We start from the raw sequence: 21053 nt of genomic DNA, 5'->3' as shown, positions 1-21053 counted from the left end.
CAAACATGACATGGTTAAAGATCGAAATCTTTTTTCATTCCACACTATACTAAGCATTATTAGTAATCTTCATAAGCTCTTTGTCTCTTGTAGACAAATTTTTTCAATCGACCATGGTCTCCCTTCCTCGAATTTCTAATTTTCTTGTATTGTTTAAATAAAGCCTGTCCAAAGTTTTTTTTAATTAGAGTATTCTCTCTCCTAAGATTTCATAGGTAGACTTTTATTTCTCCTATTTTGTTCTGTACAAGGTTTTAATTTTTTTTTTAAAAATTTTTCAGATCTAATATATCTGTTATTTTTGTCACATGCTAATTTGATTTGATGCATCTTGTGCCATTAGTACAGATTTGTGAGAATGAATTATGAATTTTTTATTTAAAAAATATACTAACATGGATAAAGAAATGGAGAATCGACTATTCTTACCTCTATTTTAATTATTTCGCTAAAGTATAACAAGAATCAGCAAGGCTTCTCACATTTCTAATTATTCCTCAAGCTCTAACGTAAAGGAGATCCTTATGTGGGAGCATGACTACAGCTAACATACTAGAGGCGTTAATAGGTACTTAAACAGGCGGTTTTAACACGCTATAATTCGAGTTTAATTGAGTTCTCAAGTAGTACAGATTTATGTTTTAAACATATTGATAAAATAGACATTCACCTTAAATAGATTAGATTAAAATAGACTTCTCATGTAAGATCACAAGGAATTTAAATAGCTTGAGCTACTCAAGTCCAAGTTTAAATTTTGAACGAAGCAAAGTTGCAAATAACTACGAGTCCTTTACAAAATGAAGAGAGTATTCAGATTTTAGATTTTTCATAATGTGAAACCTACTTGCTATGCCTTGGTAAATAGGTCGTATAATGCTTTAGATTAGGTCCAATGAACTGCTAGAATTTGCCTCATCGCAAAAGTTCCTTCAAACAGTAAAAGTTATAGAATTTCATATATTGTTTTCATGAATAGTTTCAAGGTGATTTAGATCTAGATTCTTTGTGCAGATTGTACAAACAAGTTTTCGTCTCTCTAATCATGAACACGATACTATTTACTATTAGTAATATACAGTAGTGTTGAATGAAGTGTCTTGACTCTACACAACTAGAACACGAGCCTTAGTTTGTAACCGTTGAAAATCCATTCAATCAATTGCACATGGAGTAAGAGCATTTCTCACTAAATAAATCATCATGATTAGAACACCATGATTTCCAGTTACTTTCATGAAACTATAACAGCTATACATTGTGATTAGACAAAATCGAGTAACTGTGAAGAATTCTAATCCAAATACCATTCAAATTTCTAAATGTGACCCGAGTTTGGCATGATGCATTGATCTTCAAGTCCATATGACTACAAGATTACTAACACCAGGTATAATATCCACATTTAAGTTGTAAGTGGTCAAGGCAGGCAAACTGCAAAAAATTTTGGTTCAAATACTATTCAGATCTTTCAATGGGACCATATTTGACAAAATCGTGCAGGATGCATTAAGCTTCAAGTATAGGTGACTAGAAGAAGCATCAAACCAGGTATATAACTTTTATCACCAAAGCCAATCCCGTTGACAGTTAAACAAAACACAGTGCTGATGGCATCACTTATGTGACTTCTGACCAAGTAAGAACTGTTACTTTTTCAAATTTCAGTACGCCATGGTTATGCCAAGCCGTAACCAATATCAATCATAACTAGCCGACTAAAGACGTGAACTGCAAGTTTCTAACTAGTCACAAGGTGGATATGCAGTTGCGCAAAGAAATGATCAATGCCGATAGCATAACCGAATGTGCGGGTTAAGTGCAAACCATGCTAATGGCTATTGATCTTAAAGAAAGTTAGATCAACTGCGTTGGTGGTGGTGTGAACAGCCAGTTCACGAGTTTGATAAAGTGCAAAGCAAAGAGCTTCTTAATGTTAACTAAAAAGAGAAGGTAAATGCAATGCTCTCTCTTTTGGTCCAATCTAAAATATCAGAAGCACACAAATCAAATAAAAGTTATTGTACATTTTGTGAAATTTGCAAACATAATTATCAGAAGAGAAACTATTGTACTCCTTCCAGCTACAGCATAATTAGCAAGCATAGCTCAGGCCTGCTACTTTCAGAAAAAAATAATCTTGTTCTCTTACAACTAATATGTATCCACAACACAGCGGCATCTGGAATATCCCCGACAGTACATTTAGTGAAATCAGAGTAATTTGAAGATCCCTGTAAGAGTTGACTACCAGCATTTCCTTTGAGTTTCCATTCTAGGTCACATCAATACACAACCACCAAGAAAAATGTCATTACCTACTTATTATTCTTTCTCTAATCTTGTCCAGCACAAGTTTGTCATTCCTCAGCATTGCACCACTAATATCCTAAATGGACACACTTTGCAGTCTAAAATGTAGAATAAAATGTACAGTGACTATCTCCCACTTGTATTACTAAAATTTACCAACAGGAAAAAGTAACAATATCTGAACAAAATCTATTCAAGTTCTCCAATGAACTAGTACAAAAGTTGGAGCATGCAAAGGAACCAGCTGAATACCTGTCAGGCCTCTACCTGAGACAACATTTGACATTAATTGATGTTAATGCATTGGACTTCCATTAAATACAGTTACAACATGGACGGGAAGCATGTTTGTTTGGATAGAGTATTATTTGAAATCAAAAATGATATCAAGGTGCTAAGTAGTTGTATTTCTTTTTCTTGACAATCAATACCCTTCTATACTATTAAATAAGCAACACAGAAAGACTAAAAGACAATACAGTAACTAACAGGCCATCCTATTTCAAATTACACAACTAATTAACACATTTTAGAAAACTACCAGGTAATCCAAGTTTAACTCGATTAGAGTATATCCACACTCGGAATTGAGTGTGTGATGGTAACCTACCAAACCAAAGTGGATTGATCACAAAGTCACACATTGGAAATTACATGAAATGTACTCAAATTTATAATAGAAGGCAGTCTTCTCTGCGTCCTCCATCTCTACCAGAGTACAAATGCTTACGGCATCCATGTATTGAAAAGGTGGACCTTGATTTTTAACTTTAAAGTACCTATAACTTGCAAAACTAGTTAATCTGCAGCAACCTGCTTATATACTTAGCCTACCATAACTTAAAAGCCACTATTACAACTAACAATTATCCTTCATTTTCATTTCTTCATTTTGAGCATTCAAACCTTATAACTAGTAGGATAACTATTGAGGATGGTCGATTGTTATTATTAGTCCCTCAAGTATTGAAGATGATTGAAATTCAGAAAAAAGAAGTTCTTCCTTCTTAATTCTACCAAGACTAGTATCTGTTATCCAGGTTGTACCATAATGGTACAAGAATTTCTTCCGCAACAAAATCTTATAGATAACACATTTAACATCCTCAGCACTATAATAACTCCGATGCGCCAAAATGGGGAACCTTTGAAGTCCCCGGCTGACTACAACAGCAATTGTATCTTAGGCCTCTGAAAAGCTAGCAAAAATTCAAACTTCTCAGTCCGAAAAACCCCAATTTATACGGGTATATTTGTGTCAAAATCAGATATCGTAGCTTTTCAATCGACAAAACCTGTTTGGCGCCAGACGGCGTTGCGAACCTGACGAAGATCTCTGCCTTTGAGAGTTCTCCCGACGCCTTCAAGCACCGAGAACGTGGTCTTCGGAGACCCAGCCGCCGATCCTCGTGCAACGATCTCGTGCGGCGGGAGCATCTCATCGTCGGCGTCATTATCATCAACATCCACGTCAGCCAGCAAGCCGTTCCTCACCTTTCTCGGCATCATCGGCACATTCACCGGAGCCGACTGTTGGAACTTCCTTGCTGGCATCGACTGCGAGTAGGTGCTGTAGTTCTGCTGCGGCTTCGGAATAGAAGGAATCGCACGTGAAAACGGCGACGGTTGAGTAGGTGAAGCCGAAAGTGGGGTTTTGTTAAACGACGACGTCGAGGGAGAGAGAGAGGCCTTCCTGTAGAGCAAAGATTGGTTGGGGTTACGGTGGTCATCCGACAAGGCAGCAAGTATACCGAAATTCTCCGGCTTCCGGAAGGGCTGGCGCATGTTGATGACTGAGGAAGGGGAAGAGGACCGGCCACGAGGCTCAGTAAAGTCACCAGTCCAGAAGACGTCGTCTTCGTTAAGCTCGTCGCCGGAGGCAGAGTTGTCTCCAGAAGCACTGAGAGCGGTGCTTCGTTCGGTCGGAGAGAAAACGCCGAGAAATCTGTCAGAGGAGGGCGATCGACGATGACGGGAATTAACGGTGCCGTTTTGGTCCATTTGAGTGTGACAGCTATCTTCCTACCTACTGCTGCAGCTGCTGCTGCCTCCGGTAGTAGTGAAACTGCAGCACCGCGCGAGTACTCTGTTGGCGTTGGGATGGGTTTCGGGAGTTCTATTTTTTATCCCCTGAAAACGGGCCTAGGAAAAAATAAATGCCCCTAGAAATATGTGGGGCCCATATTTCTTTGTAGGGTGCGGGGTCCACTAGGAATCGAACGGACACGATGGTATCCGTATCATGCAAGCCGAGTGGGAGGGAGGAGCGATTGGATGATGGGAAGGTTTAATGACGTGGCGAGGGGTCGCAGAGAGCAATGATGGGAGTGATAATTTCTATGAGTTATCACAGGGAAGAGAGCCAGTGTGAAGTCCAAACGCGGGACCCACCACCCCTTTCACCTCGTTTAAATTTTCTAGGGATAATTTCAGAAATCTCCCCTAGGTTTCATGAAATATCACCTGGCTCCCTTGAGGTTTTCAAAATCTCACTTAGCACCCCTCGAATTGACATTTTGGTAACATTGTCATATTAAAAAATTCATATTTGAGGAGAGAGATTATTTTAGTGCCTTTACTACCCGTAGCCTATAGAAAAATGAACATTTGACAAACCAAGAAAAAAAGTACTAAATTGGAATCATTTTAAAAATGAGAAGATGAAAATTTATAAGATTTTATGTTACAACCAATAGTCATTTCTATAGTAGAGAGAGACAATAAAAGCAAATATTTTTTTAAACCATTTCTATAAATAAAACCCTCCATAGCATTGAAGGCAATTAGCATGTAAAAAGCATACATTTGAGCCAAAAAACTCAGCAATAGATGAAATTCAACTTCAATAGCATACAGAGAATTTACTCAAAATAGACCGACTTTTTTCTGGGAAAGAAATATGAAAATTTTATTATAAAAAACTCAGAATTTGTAAAACTGCAGTTCGGTGTTTTAGTTATTTTATTTCTCTTGCGCTCTACATGAATAGGAACAAATAACTAAATAAATAAATAAAGTTATGAAACACAAAAAAAAAGAGGAAAAAAGAATCTGCAGCTATTTTTCTCCAAATGCGCTAAATATTTCATTTATTAAATCCTATATTTTATTGACATTTAGAGAAAGAAAAACAAGTTTAGAAAATTTAAATAGGAGGGTGTTATTGACAATTCATCACCTTTGATATTAACATATGGCCCTACTATCATTTTAAGGGTGTTAAGTGAGATTTTAAAAAGTTCAAGGGAGCTAGGTGATATTTCATGAAACCTTAGGGGAGGTTTGTGAAATTATCCCAATTTTTTATCCCTCAGCTTCTTGGTGGGTCAATCGTTCGTATTTGAAAAAAGGAACGTCCTTTTCCTAGTATGGATGGATGGTATGCGTCAGGTCTCTTTCTACCTTTCGGAGTATGCCGTATATGAAGAATCGTACGAGGATCGCAAGTGGTCGCAAATTAAGGGATTTGGGGCAGGGACAGCCATCAAGCGAACCGTCCTTGAGCAGCTCACGGTCAAGATTTGATCAAAAAAATTATACGATTTAGATCCCATCTTGTATCTCATTTTTAATAATATGTGGAGGATCCATAAAATTTTGTTCTAAAATTACACGTTGTTAAAAGTAAGTTACACCATGTACAAACAGAGTTACATCGTATGTAAAATGCACATAACCTTCAGCACTTGCAACCGTTCCTGTCCCTGGTCCCAAATTAAGGGTGAAGCATCGAGTGAAGTTTCACTTTTGCATTGTCGGATACCATACCGCTTATTGGTTGGCTAATACTTCCCCCCTTTTAATTCCGCAAATTTTAACATTAACGTTTTATTAGTCATACATATATCAAGAGGGATGTGTATTTAATGTAAGTAATATGCCTTTAACTCACAACACCTCACTTACATTTCTTCTTTTCGTGCTATCCTTTCTACTCCTCCCCTTATAATAAATCATATTTAAATTTAACTTAACTAGCTAAATTAACTAAATCATATTTATAGTAACTTAATCATATCACTGCCTTTTCGCCGCTTCCCATCCTTTCCTTTTTTTTTCACTACCACTGCCTCCCTTTCCTCACTTGCTACTATCAGCAGTTACACTCTCTCGTCTTCTTTTTCCCTTCTCTCAATTCATCCACATAGTTACCTCTCTCTCTATTTCTTCATTTCTTTCTCTCTCATTTCCTTCCTCATTTCCCCTTCCCTTCTTCTATTTACTCATCTTTCTCTCATTATCCTCCTATGATCTCTTTTTTTCCTTTATTCTCCTTCTCTCTCCCTAGATCTGATAGCCTAACTGGATTTAGAGAAAGAGACAGTGAATAGGAAAGATGGGTGGAGAAAGAGAGATAAGAGGGAAGTGGCGAGGGAAAGAAAGAAAAGGAAGAGAAAATGAGGAAAAAGCAGAAGAAATGGTTGAAGAATGGAGGAAAAATGCATGAGAGGCAGGGAAAAGATGACAAAAGTGAAAAAATTATGGTGGCGAGAAGCAACAGTTGTAAATGAAGCAATGGTGGGAGGAATTGAGAGTGGTGATAATAGTGATGAACATAGATTTGATTAGAAATATTGGTGACAGCGAGAGAAAAATTAAAAACATGCTAAAAAACACACTTATCCAACGTATCCTAATATTCTCTTACTTAGTGATTAAAAAACTAGAACTTAAAAAAAATTGAACTTGTGTTTATAAAAACTTGATAATTTTTGTAACCTAAATATTAATCAAACCACAAAAAAAATATACACATCAAGTTTCTTTAAATTTTAATCCACATTTATACATGGTAGTTTTCAATTTGTGTAAATGTTTGATTTTTTAATTTTTAAAAATAGATAGACGTAATTCTCAATGAAAATGGTGATTTCTTCTTGTTGCTAAAAAAATGAAAAATAAGACCTATAGATTGAAGGGTTAGAAATGCTCTCAGATATATTTTTGAGTAGTCTAGGTTAGGTACAAGTTGGTGGGCTACGATCTATTGCTTAAACACTTGTAAGTATTGAACAACAATACAAAACCAAGATGTTGTCCTTGAATGATTGTGACACTCAAGTACAAAACCAAGATCTTATCCTGGGATAATTATGATATTCAAGGTAGCACAATTTAAAGAGAGTGTCAATACAAAACCAAGATAACTGTGATATTTAAATTAGTACGAGTTGTTCACGGTTTAAAAAGATTGTCAATACAAAATCAAGGTCTCGTCCCCAAGATGATTATGATACTCAAGTTATTCAAGGTTTAAAAAGAGTGTCAATACAAAACTAGGGTCTCGTTGATGATACTCAAGTTAGTACCAACTGTTCACATTCTAAAGAGAGTGTAAAGTTGTTCATTATCTTAAATAAGTGGAGTATGGGCAATATTTATAGATTGTAAAGAAAGAAAAGATGATTAATGTTCTAGATGTATAACTCTGACAGCCTATGCGAAGTTGTAAATGGTGCATCCCAAAAGATAAAAAAAGTTAGAAGATACGTGAAACTCCCGATAAGAGTGTCTGGCTTGGATTAATTGCAATCAAAACGATGTAATTTAGTAGTGAGTATTGAGTCGGTTAGGATTAACTACCAGAATCAGGTTGTTATAAAGGTGGGGACCACAATTAATTGTAACAACGACATTTTGAAGAAATAACAATTTTCATTCTTTCTCTCTCTTCAGTTTTCTCTCTTTCCTTCTTCTGTCTCTCTTCTCTCTTTTCTCTTCTTTAATTCCTTCCTCTAACTCTCAATCTCCACACTAGATAGTCAAATTACCTAGTGTCCCTGACAATTGGTATCCAGAGCAAACGATCCTTGGAGCTCGCTTTGAAATTCAATGGCAGAAGGCAATCGGCTTCAAACATTGGAGGAATAAGTGAAAAAATAGGAGTTCAAGCTCCAGGAACTGCTAGGATCCTTGCATTCAGCTCAATTGGAGCAACAACAAATTAGGAGCGAATTGAAAATAGAGCTCGAAGAAAGCAACAAGAGGATGGAGGACCTGGTCATTGGAATGGAACAGAATCTTAATAGAATTTGGAACAAAAGATTAACAACCTACTGATGAAGATGACAACGGGGAAATATAAGGTTCCAGAAAAGGATGGAAGAGTAAACGTGGATCTAACACCAATTCTACCTACTCCTCCAGCTCACCAAAGGCTACAGGCTGAAATTGAGGCTCAAAAGACCTTTTAAGAAGGACTGGAGTAAGTTTCAGATTCCAAATCCTCCAAAAATTGATTTACAATTATTTTCTGGTGAAAATCCTAGGGATTGGCTCCGCAAATGTAATAAATACCTTTTGAATTATCAAGTTCCTGAGGAACAGAAAGTTGAGGTCATTGAGATGTATCTAGAAGGTAGAGCTGACAAGTGGTTTCAAGGGGTAAAAATTGAGAAATCTAATTTGGACTGGGAAGAATTTAGTGAATTACTGTATAGGCGATTCAATGATAGTACTTGCAGAGATATGATAGAAGAGTTTAATAAGCTGCAACAGGAAGGGAGTGTGAGAGAATATCAAGAAAAATTTGAAGAATTGAAACCTCTGATGATGACTAAGAATCGAAATCTGGATGAAAACTATTTTGTTTCCAGTTTCATAAGTGGATTAAATGAAGAAATCAAACCTATGGTCAGGATGCTTAAATCTACTACCTTGACAGAAACATTTGAGATTTCATAGTGGCAGGAACAGTCAATCAGGATCCAACGTAGGAATACTAAGGACAGTACCAGAGCTCTGGGGGAGCATAAGTTTGGAATGACAATGAGTAATACACCAACTACTGGGAGTCACTCATATAAGGTGCCTGTCAGTAGCAATTTCAAATATTCCAAGTTCAGAAACTCTCAAAAGGAATTCAAGGACTCAAAGAAACCTTCAACACAGGAAATGCAGTATAGGAGGGCTAATGGACTATGCTTCAAGTGTGGGAAAAAGTATGGAATAGGCCACCAGTACAAGGTAAGCTATGCAAACTGCATGTTCCTGAATAAGAAGAGGAATCTGCCTTTGAAGATGCAGTGAGTGAGCAGGATGAACAGACAGGAAATCCTGGGCAGGCAATGGAGATGTCCTTACATGCATTATCTGAAACATTAAAAAGGAAAATCATTACATTTGTGGGCATCCTTGATGGGGAGGAGGTGCTAATTCTGGTGGATACTGGAAGTTCAGACAGTTACATCAGCAATGAGTTGGTTATTGGCATGGATATTGGGTATCAGTGGGTGGATCAGCCATTTTTTGTTATCATGGGCAATGGAACGTGTGTAACTAGTAATGCTATTTGTCCTAATGTGCACTGGAGGATTAACCAACATAATTTCAGATTCAGCCTCAAAGTAATGAAACTTGGGGGTTGGGACATAAAATTGGGAGTGAATTGGATAACACACTTTAGTCCAATTACATTCGATTTCCATCAGCTCAGAATATCTTTACATCATGAGGGAGATGAGATCCAGTTGCATGGGAGAGCAGAAGATTGTGATATGGACCTAATCAAGGGAAAGGATTTAAGGAGATTCATAGAGTACAAGAAGCAGATGTGTATGGCAATGAGCTAAGCACAGGATGAAAGAGGAGAAGCTGACCCTATACCCTCAGAAGTAGCTGAACTACTACAACATTATGAAGATATGTTTCAGACCCCAAATGACTTACCTCCCAGTAGAAATGTGGATCATGAAATACCCCTCAAACCAGGAACTAAGCCATTCAAATTGAAACCTTATAGATACCCCCATTGCCATAAGGAGGAAATTGAGAAGCAGGTTACTGAGATGTTGCAGAAGGGTATAGTCAAGTGCAACAATAGTCTTTTTGCCTCCCTTGTTTTGCTAGTCAAGAAAAAAGAAGGTACTTGGAGATTTTGTGTGGACTACAGAAAGTTAAACGAATTAATTGTCAAGGACAGATTCCCAATACCCAATGTGGATGAGCTACTGGATGAACTAACAGGTGCTGTGTTTAAGATTAAGTTGGATCTCACAGCTGGATATTATCAGATCAGAATGAAATGTCAGGATACCTTCAAGACAACCTTTCAAACTCACTGTGAGCACTTTGAGTTTCTAGTCATGCTTTTTGGACTCACAAATGCTCCTGCCACATTCCAATCACTGATGAATCATATATTTCAACCTTATTTGAGGAAATTTGTTCTGGTATTTTTTGATGACATCCTTGTATACAGTTCTACAGTGAAGACTCATGTGCATCATCTGAGGATTGTGTTTGACATTCTGAGCAGTAATCAACTATACATAAAGAAATTCAAGTGTGCCTTTGCTCAGACCAGAGTGGACTATCTGGGGCATACCATTACTGAACAAGGGATCACTATGGATGATTCTAAGATCAAAAGCATTATGCAATGGCCCATACCACAAACTGTTAAGGAATTGAGAGGCTTTTTGGGACTTACAGTACATTACAGAAGGTTTATAAAGCATTATGGGCTTGTCTGCAAGCCACTTATTGAATTGCTCAAAAAGGACAGCTTCAAATGGAAAATGCAAGCACAAAATTCTTTTGATCAACTTAAGAAACTGATGTGCTCAGCTCCTGTTCTTCAGTTGCTAGATTTCAATAAGTCTTTAATAGTAGAGACAGATGCCAGTGAAGGAGGTATATGAGCAATTCTGATGCAAGAAGGGCACCGTATTGCTTTCTTAAGCAAGGCACTCTTAGCTAAGAACTTGGGATTATCAGTGTATGAAAAAGAACTCCTTGCTCTAGTAATGCTAGTTACTAAATGGAGGCACTACTTGGTTGAGAATCATTTCATCATTAGAACTGACCACCAGTCTCTGAAGTATCTATTGGATCAAAAATTAAACACTACACTTCAACATAATTGGATGACTAAGCTTCTAGGGTTGGACTATGAGATACAGTACAAAAAAGGTAGAGAAAACCAGGTGGCTGATGCATTGTCTAGGATACATGAAGTTACACCTACAGTTGCACTGAGCTCTTGTATGGCTATTAGCTCTGTCAAACCTGGCTGGATTGCAGAGTTGCAGAAAAGTTATGAGGATGACACTCATTGCCAAGACATTATAGCTAAACTAGTGCTGGATCCCAACTCTCACAGTGACTATGGTGGATAGAATATTGAAATTCCAGGGTAGGATCTATGTTGGAGAGGCAGGGAACATCAGGGAGCAAGTTATACTGGCCTTACATGCTTCAGCAATAGGTGGTCACTCAGGCCAGAGGAATTGCTGGCAGAAAATTAGGAACTTATTCTACTGACCAAGCATAAAGCAAGAAGTGGTGTCCTTTATACATAAGTGTGATGTCTGTCAAAGAAACAAGTCTAAAAATGTTCTCTACCCCAGATTGCTGCAACCATTCTCTGTACCTAAGCAGGCATGATCTCACATTGAATTTCATCGAGAAATTGTCTAAGTCACAAGGCTATGATACTATACTGGTAGTTATTGACAGATTCACCAAGTTTGGTCATTTCATCAAATTGACACATCCATTTACAGCAAAGGAGGTTGCTCAAGCTTTTCTGGACAACATCTATAAGCTACATGGCCTACCAGAGTCTATCATCACTGATAGGGACAAAATCTTCACCAACAGGTTCTGGAAAGAGCTCTTCAAGCTAGTTGAGACTGAGCTACATTACTCTTCATCTTACCATCCTCAGACTGATGGTCAGAATGAAAGACTCAACCAATGTTTGGAAAACTACCTGAGGTGTATGACTGGAGAGCTTCCTTCCCAGTGGGGCAAGTGGTTATCTCTGGCTGAGTGGTGGTACAATTCCACCTACCATTCAAGCCTGGGAATGACCCCTTTTGAAGCCTTGTTTGGATACAAGCCAGTACATTTACCAATGGGACCGTATTAGACTCCATGATTCCTGCAGTTTCCAACATGGTGCAGGAAAGGATCAGGATATCATACTGCATTGAGGAGAACTTGACCAAGGCTCAACAAAGGATGAAACAGTATGCTGATTATCACATATCTGAAAGGGAGTTCTCTGTGGGGGATTGGGTGTTTCTAAAGCTCTAACCCTACAGACAACAGACTGTGGCTATCAGAAAATGTCTCAAATTAGCAGCTAAGTACTACGAGCCATTCCAGATTGAGCAGAAGGTGGGGGCAGTAGCCTGTAAACTTAAGCTGCCAGCCGACTCCAAACTACATTCAGTGTCCATGTGTTTTTGCTTAAGAAGAAATTGAGACCAATGCAGGGCAGCTCCACTACCCTACCAGAGTTAGACTTTCAGGATCAATGTCCATTAAAGCCAGAAGTAATTCTGAAAAGGAGGGTTATTTTGCGAGATGCTAAGCCAGTTATTCAGTTTCTGATTAAATGGAATCACTTGGATTATGAGGAGGCATCTTGGGAGGACAAGTCTTTTGTTGAACATCAATTCCCTGAATTCTATACTTGAGGACAAGTCTGTTTTATGGGGAGGGAATTGTCAGGCTTGGATTAATTGCAATCAAAACGATGTAGTTTAGTAGTGAGTATTGAGTCGGTTAGGATTAACTACCAGAATCAGGTTGTTATAAAGGTGGGGACCACCATTAATTGTAACAACGACATTTTGAAGAAATAACAATTTCCATTCTTTCCCTCTCTCTTCAGTTTTCTCTCTTTCCCTCTTCTGCCTCTCTTCTCTTTTCTCTAATTCATTCCTCTAACTCTCAATCTCCACACTAGATAGTCAAATTACCTGGTGTCCCTGACAAAGAGCTCGGAAGTGCCAAACCGTGGGTCACTACATAGATCTAATAATATTTGATTATATTTGTAGTATACAAGATTTTAGATGCCATTTTGTGCCTAAGAGTGTGGAGTTGGTCATTATCTTAAATAAATGGAGTATGGGTGACATTTATAGATTGTAAAGAAAGAAAATGTGACTGATGTTCTAGATGTACAACTCAGACGGCCTATGCAAAGTTGTAAATGGTGCATCCCAAAAGATAAAGAGGTTAAAAGACACGTGGAACTCCCGATAAAAGTTCGGGAGTGCTGAACCCTAGGTCACTACGGAGATCTAATAAGATTTGATTATATTTGTAGTATACAAGACTTTAGATGCCATTTTGTACTTTTATTGTATTTGTTAGGTAGGCTTATCGAGACAATTGTCAAATATTAGATACCGAGTTAAAGTAGTCACCAAGATAACAAATTTAGTTTCATGTATTTCAAAATTTAAAATATATGATCCCTAATATATTGATCTCTTAACTTTTAAGGAAACATATTATGATCCATAATATTTGTAATATTGACAATAAAAAAGAATTGTTGAAAAAATTTGGCAAATTGCTAGTAATGATAACCACATGCAAATTAGTTATAATAGTTAAATAAAAATACTTAAAATTATCTATCACATCTTACTTTCATTTTTGACAAACAAATATAATTTTTGTTAAAACTTAAAAATTGAAACTATAATTACCATTAGTATATACACAAGAAATAGGTAAAAAATAGCTTCATAAAAATTTAAGATATATATACCTTATTTATATTGTTTCAATGATTGCCTATGTAACTTTCAAAACTTTCATAGGTATTGATTTTTTTTTTGAATCTTTCTAATTATTAATATACTTATTTTTTTGTACGAAATGAAAAAATTAGGAGCCAATTTTCATCATCAATTGTCCCCTTTTTGTTCAAATTTGATAACATTACGGGCCACGTATTCAATGATAAAAGCCATACAAAATTCAACACATAAAATGAAGCTAATTATTTGAATTAGAGAGAATGATTACAGATTAGATATTATGAAGTGAATTATTATGCCGATAATTAGAAAAGTTTACATTTTATGATAGAGTTGCTTTTGGCACCATAAGGCAAAAGCCATGTCTTAAAAAATCTAAGATGTTAATTAGGCAAGAAATAGAAAATTAAATAGGGCACTAGTCAATCAAATTGATCTCATTAGGAATCGATCTCATATTAAACGAGACATAACCAAAATGGAAAAAAGTCAACCTATTTTTGCAGTTGCCACCGGTCTCACTTCCTTTTTAGTTTAGTTGTCACTTCAAAACTATTATATATAAGATACTTTTGATTAATAGAGCAAGAAGAGAAGTTAAGAGAAGAATTAAATACATTCACGAAAACGGTAGTGAATTGGATGAAAAACGATGGTGGATTGGGTAGTGGAAGAGCCTTCTGGGAGGAGGGAGGGTGGCAAAGAACACAGCAACACTTTAAAGGGAAAGAATTCTTATTTGAACGTGATTTGCGTCTATAATAGTGACTGCAAATTAATATTGGTCAATCTAGTCAAGTCAAATCTACACAATATAAAAAGTTAGAGTATTGGCAATTGATATAAACAATCATTGTAATCTTTTGAACTTTCAATTATAGTTTTACCAAAAAAAAAACCTTACTCATCTAATCACGTTCTATTGATACAACTACTCAAAACCACCTAAGTATTGTAATAACTATCCATAACTACTCCAAAAATTATAACTACTAAATTATTGTAACCATACAAACCAAAGTTCTTTAGAAAAACTAATACAAATGTTATTTATATAAAAAAATATATACAAAGATAATTCATTTTTAATATTTTTAAATTCACATACATTAGATGGGCTCTTAACTAGTGCAAATAAAATGCAGAGGCCTTGACAATATAAATTCAACCTACCAAGTAAAAAATCGAAAATATGTTTGGATTGCAAGTTATTCACCAAAATATATTTTCTTACATCACTATTACAATTTCCAATACACCTTTTTATCTTTCCAATTATCTTTTTATCTCACATACATCACATCACAAAAAGTGCTACAGTAAAAATATCTCAAATAACTTACAATCCAAACACACTCGATCTAATATAAGTTTAGGCTCCAACTGGCACTGCATGATAATCATTATCCAAGCAAAAGAACCCTAAATTTTTCTGTTACCTCATGTTGGCTCGACCAATCTTGTTTACACCTTAGCATCTAGTAGCAGTTTAGTAGTACTAGTTTATGATACACATGCTAATCCTCAAAGTGCTCTAAGTTCAAGGTTATTATTAAAGTAGACATCTTAGACCATTATCTGGACTAGAACAAACAACTCGAGGGTATTGGGCCCACAAACAAGAGGGTTCTCCACTTGTTAGTTGCCAACTCAGACGCCATTGCGTAAGCTGGCGAATCAGTTAATGGCCGAATTTACCTCACCAGTCACCCCCCCTTTTTTATCCCACCCCAATAATACCCCCAGCTTTGGCACATTACTACACTCTGGACTCGCCGGAACGGTGAAGCAACTACCCCAGCACCGCCGATACAATTAACTTCCAAACAAGTCTCTTCCGTCACTCTACACTCCATATCCGCCTCTCATCCGACAAACCTCTTCTATCGCTCTTCTCTGTATCTCCGCCGCTCTTCTTCACTGACTCCAATACAAGAACAACCATGATCCCGACGGTATTTACACACATGCCACCATCCTTGTAGTGATTGAACTTAGTTGAACGCGTTTATATTTATATTGCATGCGTATAAATTCAATATCATGTCTCAGTAATAAACATTTTTCTGATTCATAATTGATGACGGATTTAACTCGAATTGATTGAATACGCTGCAGCAGCTGCAAAGGAGTGGATCGGGGTCAACGCAGAGCCCTAGATCCCCGTCGTCGCAAGAGCCGTTTTTATCAGTATCAGTGATTGATCCAGCTAAGATGGGCAATGGCGTTCAAGCTTATATCTCCTACAAAGTTATCACTAAGGTTGGCATATTTCACCTCATTCTTCATTTGCTCGAATATTGTATGCTGTGATTGATTAAATATCTTATCAAGTCACATACATAGATACAGATCGCTCTTTTGGAAAGTAGCTTACTGTGATGACTTTTACAGTTGATGGCGATGCTTTCTTGATAACTGTAGTGAAAAATAAGCGGTAAATGTTAGATATATTTTTCCGGTGCTTACATTGTTGTAGTGTCAGGGTTTGCCTTTACTTTCTGTTGCACCCCTTAAGCAAGTCAAAGTGGTATTAGTATTGTTAGGTTTTTAGAATGTTTCTATTATAGGATGCTTACTTCTTAATTATCTGAATAGTTGATTCGGCTGCGTCAGTTATATCTGGGAATTATTATTGCAGACAAATTTGCCAGATTATCAAGGGCCAGAGAAGATTGTTATTCGTAGATATAGTGATTTTGTGTGGTTGCGAGATCGTCTTTTTGAGAAGTACAAGGGAATCTTTATCCCTCCTCTTCCGGAGAAGAGCACAGTAGGTAATAAGTTAATGCACATACTTTTCCTTCGTTTCTCCTTGTTTTATCTGTGGTTCCGCATGATAGTCATCCATTTATGGTTTTCCTGTTGCCAAATTGGGGAAGTGACTGATGTGGCAATGTGTCAAAAGTAAAGACCATGTTCCTGCAATTGTTATAGTTCCGAAATATGCTAATTGGGACGATCAAACATTCATGAACAGGTTCTCATGGGAGATGATATTAGTAATGCTAGGTTTTCATTCTCAGAATAATTCTTTGTCTTTTTCCTTGTCTTCATTTATCGAATTACTTAGCCATTACTGTCCATTGTTTTTTCAACTTTAATCTAGGCTGGAAAAAATAAATGTAAAGTGGCATTAATGACTGATATTCTTTTCACATCCATGTCCTGAAAGTTTCATCAATTCATCATACCCAGGAATTGAATAGCATTTTATGCATCTGTCATTTCACTACTACAAATCCTGATGAAGTGCAAGTCTTGTTTAGCATGTGTCTAAGGCACTTTGACCTTGTCACACAGTGAATCTGATTAGTTGGGACAATTCTGTGTTTCTGTAACTGTAATTTTGTCCTTCCTTGGGCAGAAAAATTTAGGTTCACTGCCGAGTTCATCGAAATGCGGCGTCAAGCACTTGATATATTTGTCAACCGGATAGCTTCTCATCACATTCTTCAGCAGAGTGAGGACCTGAGAATCTTTTTGCAGGCAGATGAACAGGTAGTTTGGCTGAATTTGATGCTTTAACAAAAAAGGTTTGGTGTTCTGCAATTCATTTTGAATAAAGCTTTTCTTGCATTTGGAAATTTATTTTAAAGGGAGCACCCTTTTCCTCTCTAAGGTTGTACTTTAAAAATGTTTCATTTTCAAGAATTGATGTTCAACTTCAGTCTGGCAGCATTTTCTTTGCCTACTTACCTCTTTTCAAGGACTTTTTCCACACCTGTCAATTCTTACAATGCATCTGAAGTGCATATTTCGTTTCCATTGTCTTGATTCTTCTGTATTTTACTTCATACCTTTTTAACGTTCTATATGCTATGCCATTTCAATTTTTCTTCCTTTGTTTGGTACATTATGCATTGTGTCGTTTCACTGGCTGTTCTGTAGACAATGGAAAGAGCAAGATCACAAGAGATTGGTATCTTCAAGAAGAAACCAGCTGATTTGATGCAGATTTTCAAGGTACCGTATATTTGGATTGAAATTTCAAACTCTCTATTCTATCTCAGATGGAATTTTGACTTAAATTTGATTAATCCTTTGAAAATTAGCCATCGAGATGCATTCAGGTGATCTTTAATACCACACCAGTTTGCTAGGGAGAGCTCTAGATAACTACATTTTGAAAATGTTGCAATTTCTTTCTTTCACAAATTTAAGCTGTTGGTAAAAGTTAGGAGATGCTTATACTGAAAAGTGAGATACCTTGCTGGTTTCTTTTAGTGAGTTGGTCTTTCCTGGTCACTGTGTTCCACATCATAGAGTTCCATCACGTTCACAAGGAGCTCAATAAGCATTTTGGTTGGTCCTCAATACCATTTCATACTGGCAGAATGTTTTGAAATATCCCTTGAAACTTGAAAGGTGTGTATTCAGAGATATAATATTGACAGAGTTGCAATATTGTGCAGGATGTACAGTCAAAGGTGAGTGATGTTGTTCTTGGAAAGGAGAAACCTGTTGAAGAATCGACTCCTGAGTATGAGAAACTAAAACGTTATATATTTGAGCTTGAAGATCACTTAGCTGAAGCTCAGAAGCATGCCTATCGTCTTGTAAAAAGACATAGAGGTATTAGGGGTACTCATTCCTTGTAATGCTCGATTATATGTTTTAGTGTCAGTAGTAGGATGCTATTCTGGTGTATATGCTGCAAATGTTATCATTTTAAACAAAGTAAAGTATTTGTTCTCCCAAAAACTTGATCTGCAGAGATTTCCCAAAAACTTGATCTCCCAAAAACAAAGTAAAGTATTTGTTTTCCCAATACTTGATCTGCAGAGATTTCTTTCTGAGAGATTAGAGAGTCGATTTTCCACAATGAAACGTGTTTCATACTGTTGCCTTTTTTCATCAGCACCTTTTCAGTTTTTCTCTATTAAACTGGATTTTCCCCATTTTCTCTCGTGGAACCTCATTTATGGGTTTTCGTGGTTTTAGATTCTTCTTTTTCCAGAGCTGAATGCTATTGTATAACATTGATTTGGTTCCTCATTTGCTGCATTTGAATGAAGGTAGTTACACATATTGAGTTTCTTGATATTTTACCTCAGAGTTGGGGCAATCTCTGTCAGAGTTTGGGAAGGCAGTCAAGCTGCTTGGTACATGTGAAGATAATGCTCTCGGTAAGGTATTTTCTGAGGTTGGGGACAAAGCAGAAATAGTCTCGGTTAAGATGCAGAGGGAGGTGCGTTTTTGTACTTATATAAAATATCACACTGAACTTTTTTTTTTTTTTACTTTAAAACTGAAGTTTACTTATCTGATTGTATATTTATTTTTGGTGAGTTTCAGGCTCACCACCTGTTGATGAACTTTGAAGAATCTTTGAAAGACTATGTTCGTGCTGTACAGTCAATTAAGGTTAGTCTGGGAGCCTTATGCATTGTTCATGTGTCCTATTGAAGGGTGGAGACTTCTGTCTGATATTATGTTTTCTTGAAACGTATACGTGAATTTATTTAGCCATTGGGAGTAGCTCTTGCAATATAAATCAAGGAAGAAAACCCCCGTTTTTTCTCTCTATGTAAATTATAATACCAAATATCATACAACAATTGTGGCAAAGAATAGTGGAATGATGTCGCCTTGTCTTGATCCGCAATTCTTGCTTTGTCTATTTTTTTATCACATTTTTTTTTACCAATATAATCTGACACTCTTTCCATCCTTCTTTCTTAACAGGCTACAATAGCTGAGAGGGCAAATGCATTTAAGCAGCAATGTGAATTGGCTGAAACTATAAAGTTCAAGGAAATTGATCTGTGAGTTTCAACTTGCATTAGTTTGTGGATCTTATATTTGGAAACATTATTATGAAAACAGAAACTTCATGCCCTGTAGAAGATTGTGAGTTTGTACATGAACTCAGGATTTAGTGAGCTAATGCTTGGTAATTGAATAATGATATCAACTCTTTCATGTTCAGCACAAAATGCAAGGCTGGTAGGTAGTGATGTCAACTCTGCTTGGGGAAAATATCTGAAATAACACTGTAGCATTTTTTGGTGATGTGATGCGTGTGAGATAAGAAGGTGGTTGGAAATTGTGTTTGTGATGCAAGCAGAACAAAATTTGGATTTTTTTTTTTTTTTTTTTTAATGTTGATAACCAACTGTTGCTTTAAGAAATTTTACAACATGTTTTCTGGTTCTTAGCAAATCAAGTTTTGTAAACAACTGCACTAATCTGTATTAGGTCTTTTTTATGAACTTAAATGTTACTTAAAGGTTTAATTCCTATGAACCCAAATTTAAGCCAGAACTACATTGACCATGCTGTTGCAATACCCGCCCTTCTTCCTTGTTGCTCTGTCTTAGGAAATGTTCTTTCAAAATATTGTCTTGTCAAGTTATGCACAAGGGAACATCAATATTAGCAAATCTATAGAAACTTATCCAGAGAACTTGTTAATAATTAACTACTAATTGGAATTTACTGCTAGAAATTTATTATTGATGAAAATGTGTTTGTATTCTTCTGCAGGAACAAACTTAGGCTAACGCGTTCAGAAAAATTGGCTGACGCTGAGCGTGAATATGACGTGGTTAGTTGGCCTTGAATTGTATTGTTTGCTTTTACTATGATTGCTGTTTTTCCCCTTATTATGAGTTTGTGTATGCAGCTGAAGGCTGATGGTGAGGAAGCAACAAGAAGATTTGAGGCAATCGTCCAGCTAATGAATGAAGAAATTGTCCGATTTCAAGAACAAAAGACACTGGATATGGGGCTTGCTTTTCATGAATTTGCTAAGGGACAAGCACATTTAGCAAATGGTATTGCTGAAGCCTGGCGGAGTCTTCTTCCAAAGCTTGAAGCTTGTGCTTCCTCATAGCGAAACTGGGAAAGAGCCGCCAAGATAACCACACACTAGATTGATGACAACTGCGAAGATGACTGAGGCACCTCTTGGTGTGAGATGGATTATTATTTGTTGAGTGTGTTCTGCCTCTCTATTGTTGTAAGAATTATAGGATAATTTCATTTTGTGACATGTACAGATCCTGAAGTAGGGCAGAAAAAATTAGAGTTGTGGAGCACATATAGAACGCAGTGATGAATAAAAGGTTAATTTTAGTGAGGAACTCAAAGATTCACCAAGCAAATCCTTTGAAGGCCTGCTCCTGCTATGCACTAGCTTTTGAATCCATGTAAATGTCCCAGATATGGGGTGGTATAATGTGTGCGTAATGTTTTGGGGCATTCGTTGAACTAAACTCCAGTGTTGTA

General features: G+C 36.7%; 2 protein-coding genes across 3 annotated transcripts; one reads left to right on the top strand and one right to left on the bottom strand.

Moving 5' to 3' along the window:
- Positions 1 to 1954: 1954 nt before the first annotated feature.
- LOC113697527 (uncharacterized) lies at positions 1955 to 4451 on the bottom strand. The gene has a single exon (XM_027217189.2). It carries the CDS (start codon positions 4312 to 4314, stop codon positions 3595 to 3597), a length of 720 nt encoding a protein of 239 aa, XP_027072990.1. The 5' UTR covers positions 4315 to 4451; the 3' UTR covers positions 1955 to 3594.
- An 11137-nt stretch (positions 4452 to 15588) lies between these two features.
- Positions 15589 to 20908, top strand: LOC113697089 (sorting nexin 1). Of its 2 annotated transcripts, none has more exons than XM_027216549.2 (11): positions 15589 to 15775; positions 15939 to 16082; positions 16462 to 16597; positions 17188 to 17321; positions 17712 to 17786; positions 18236 to 18395; positions 18878 to 19011; positions 19119 to 19187; positions 19509 to 19588; positions 20310 to 20370; positions 20449 to 20908. In XM_027216549.2, the coding sequence occupies exons 1-11, from the start codon at positions 15764 to 15766 to the stop codon at positions 20656 to 20658; spliced, it is 1215 nt and encodes a 404-aa protein (XP_027072350.1). In that variant the 5' UTR covers positions 15589 to 15763; the 3' UTR covers positions 20659 to 20908. The 2 variants fall into 2 exon arrangements, with proteins under 2 accessions (XP_027072350.1, XP_027072351.1); XM_027216550.2 differs by having other exon boundaries at positions 15627 to 15775; positions 15942 to 16082.
- Positions 20909 to 21053: the final 145 nt, after the last annotated feature.

Source organism: Coffea arabica, chromosome 6e (genome assembly GCF_036785885.1).
Source record: "Coffea arabica cultivar ET-39 chromosome 6e, Coffea Arabica ET-39 HiFi, whole genome shotgun sequence".
NCBI classification, from domain to species: Eukaryota; Viridiplantae; Streptophyta; class Magnoliopsida; order Gentianales; family Rubiaceae; genus Coffea; species Coffea arabica.
The sequence above is the reverse complement of the archived record's forward strand: the minus strand, read 5'-3'. Positions and strand labels throughout refer to the sequence as shown.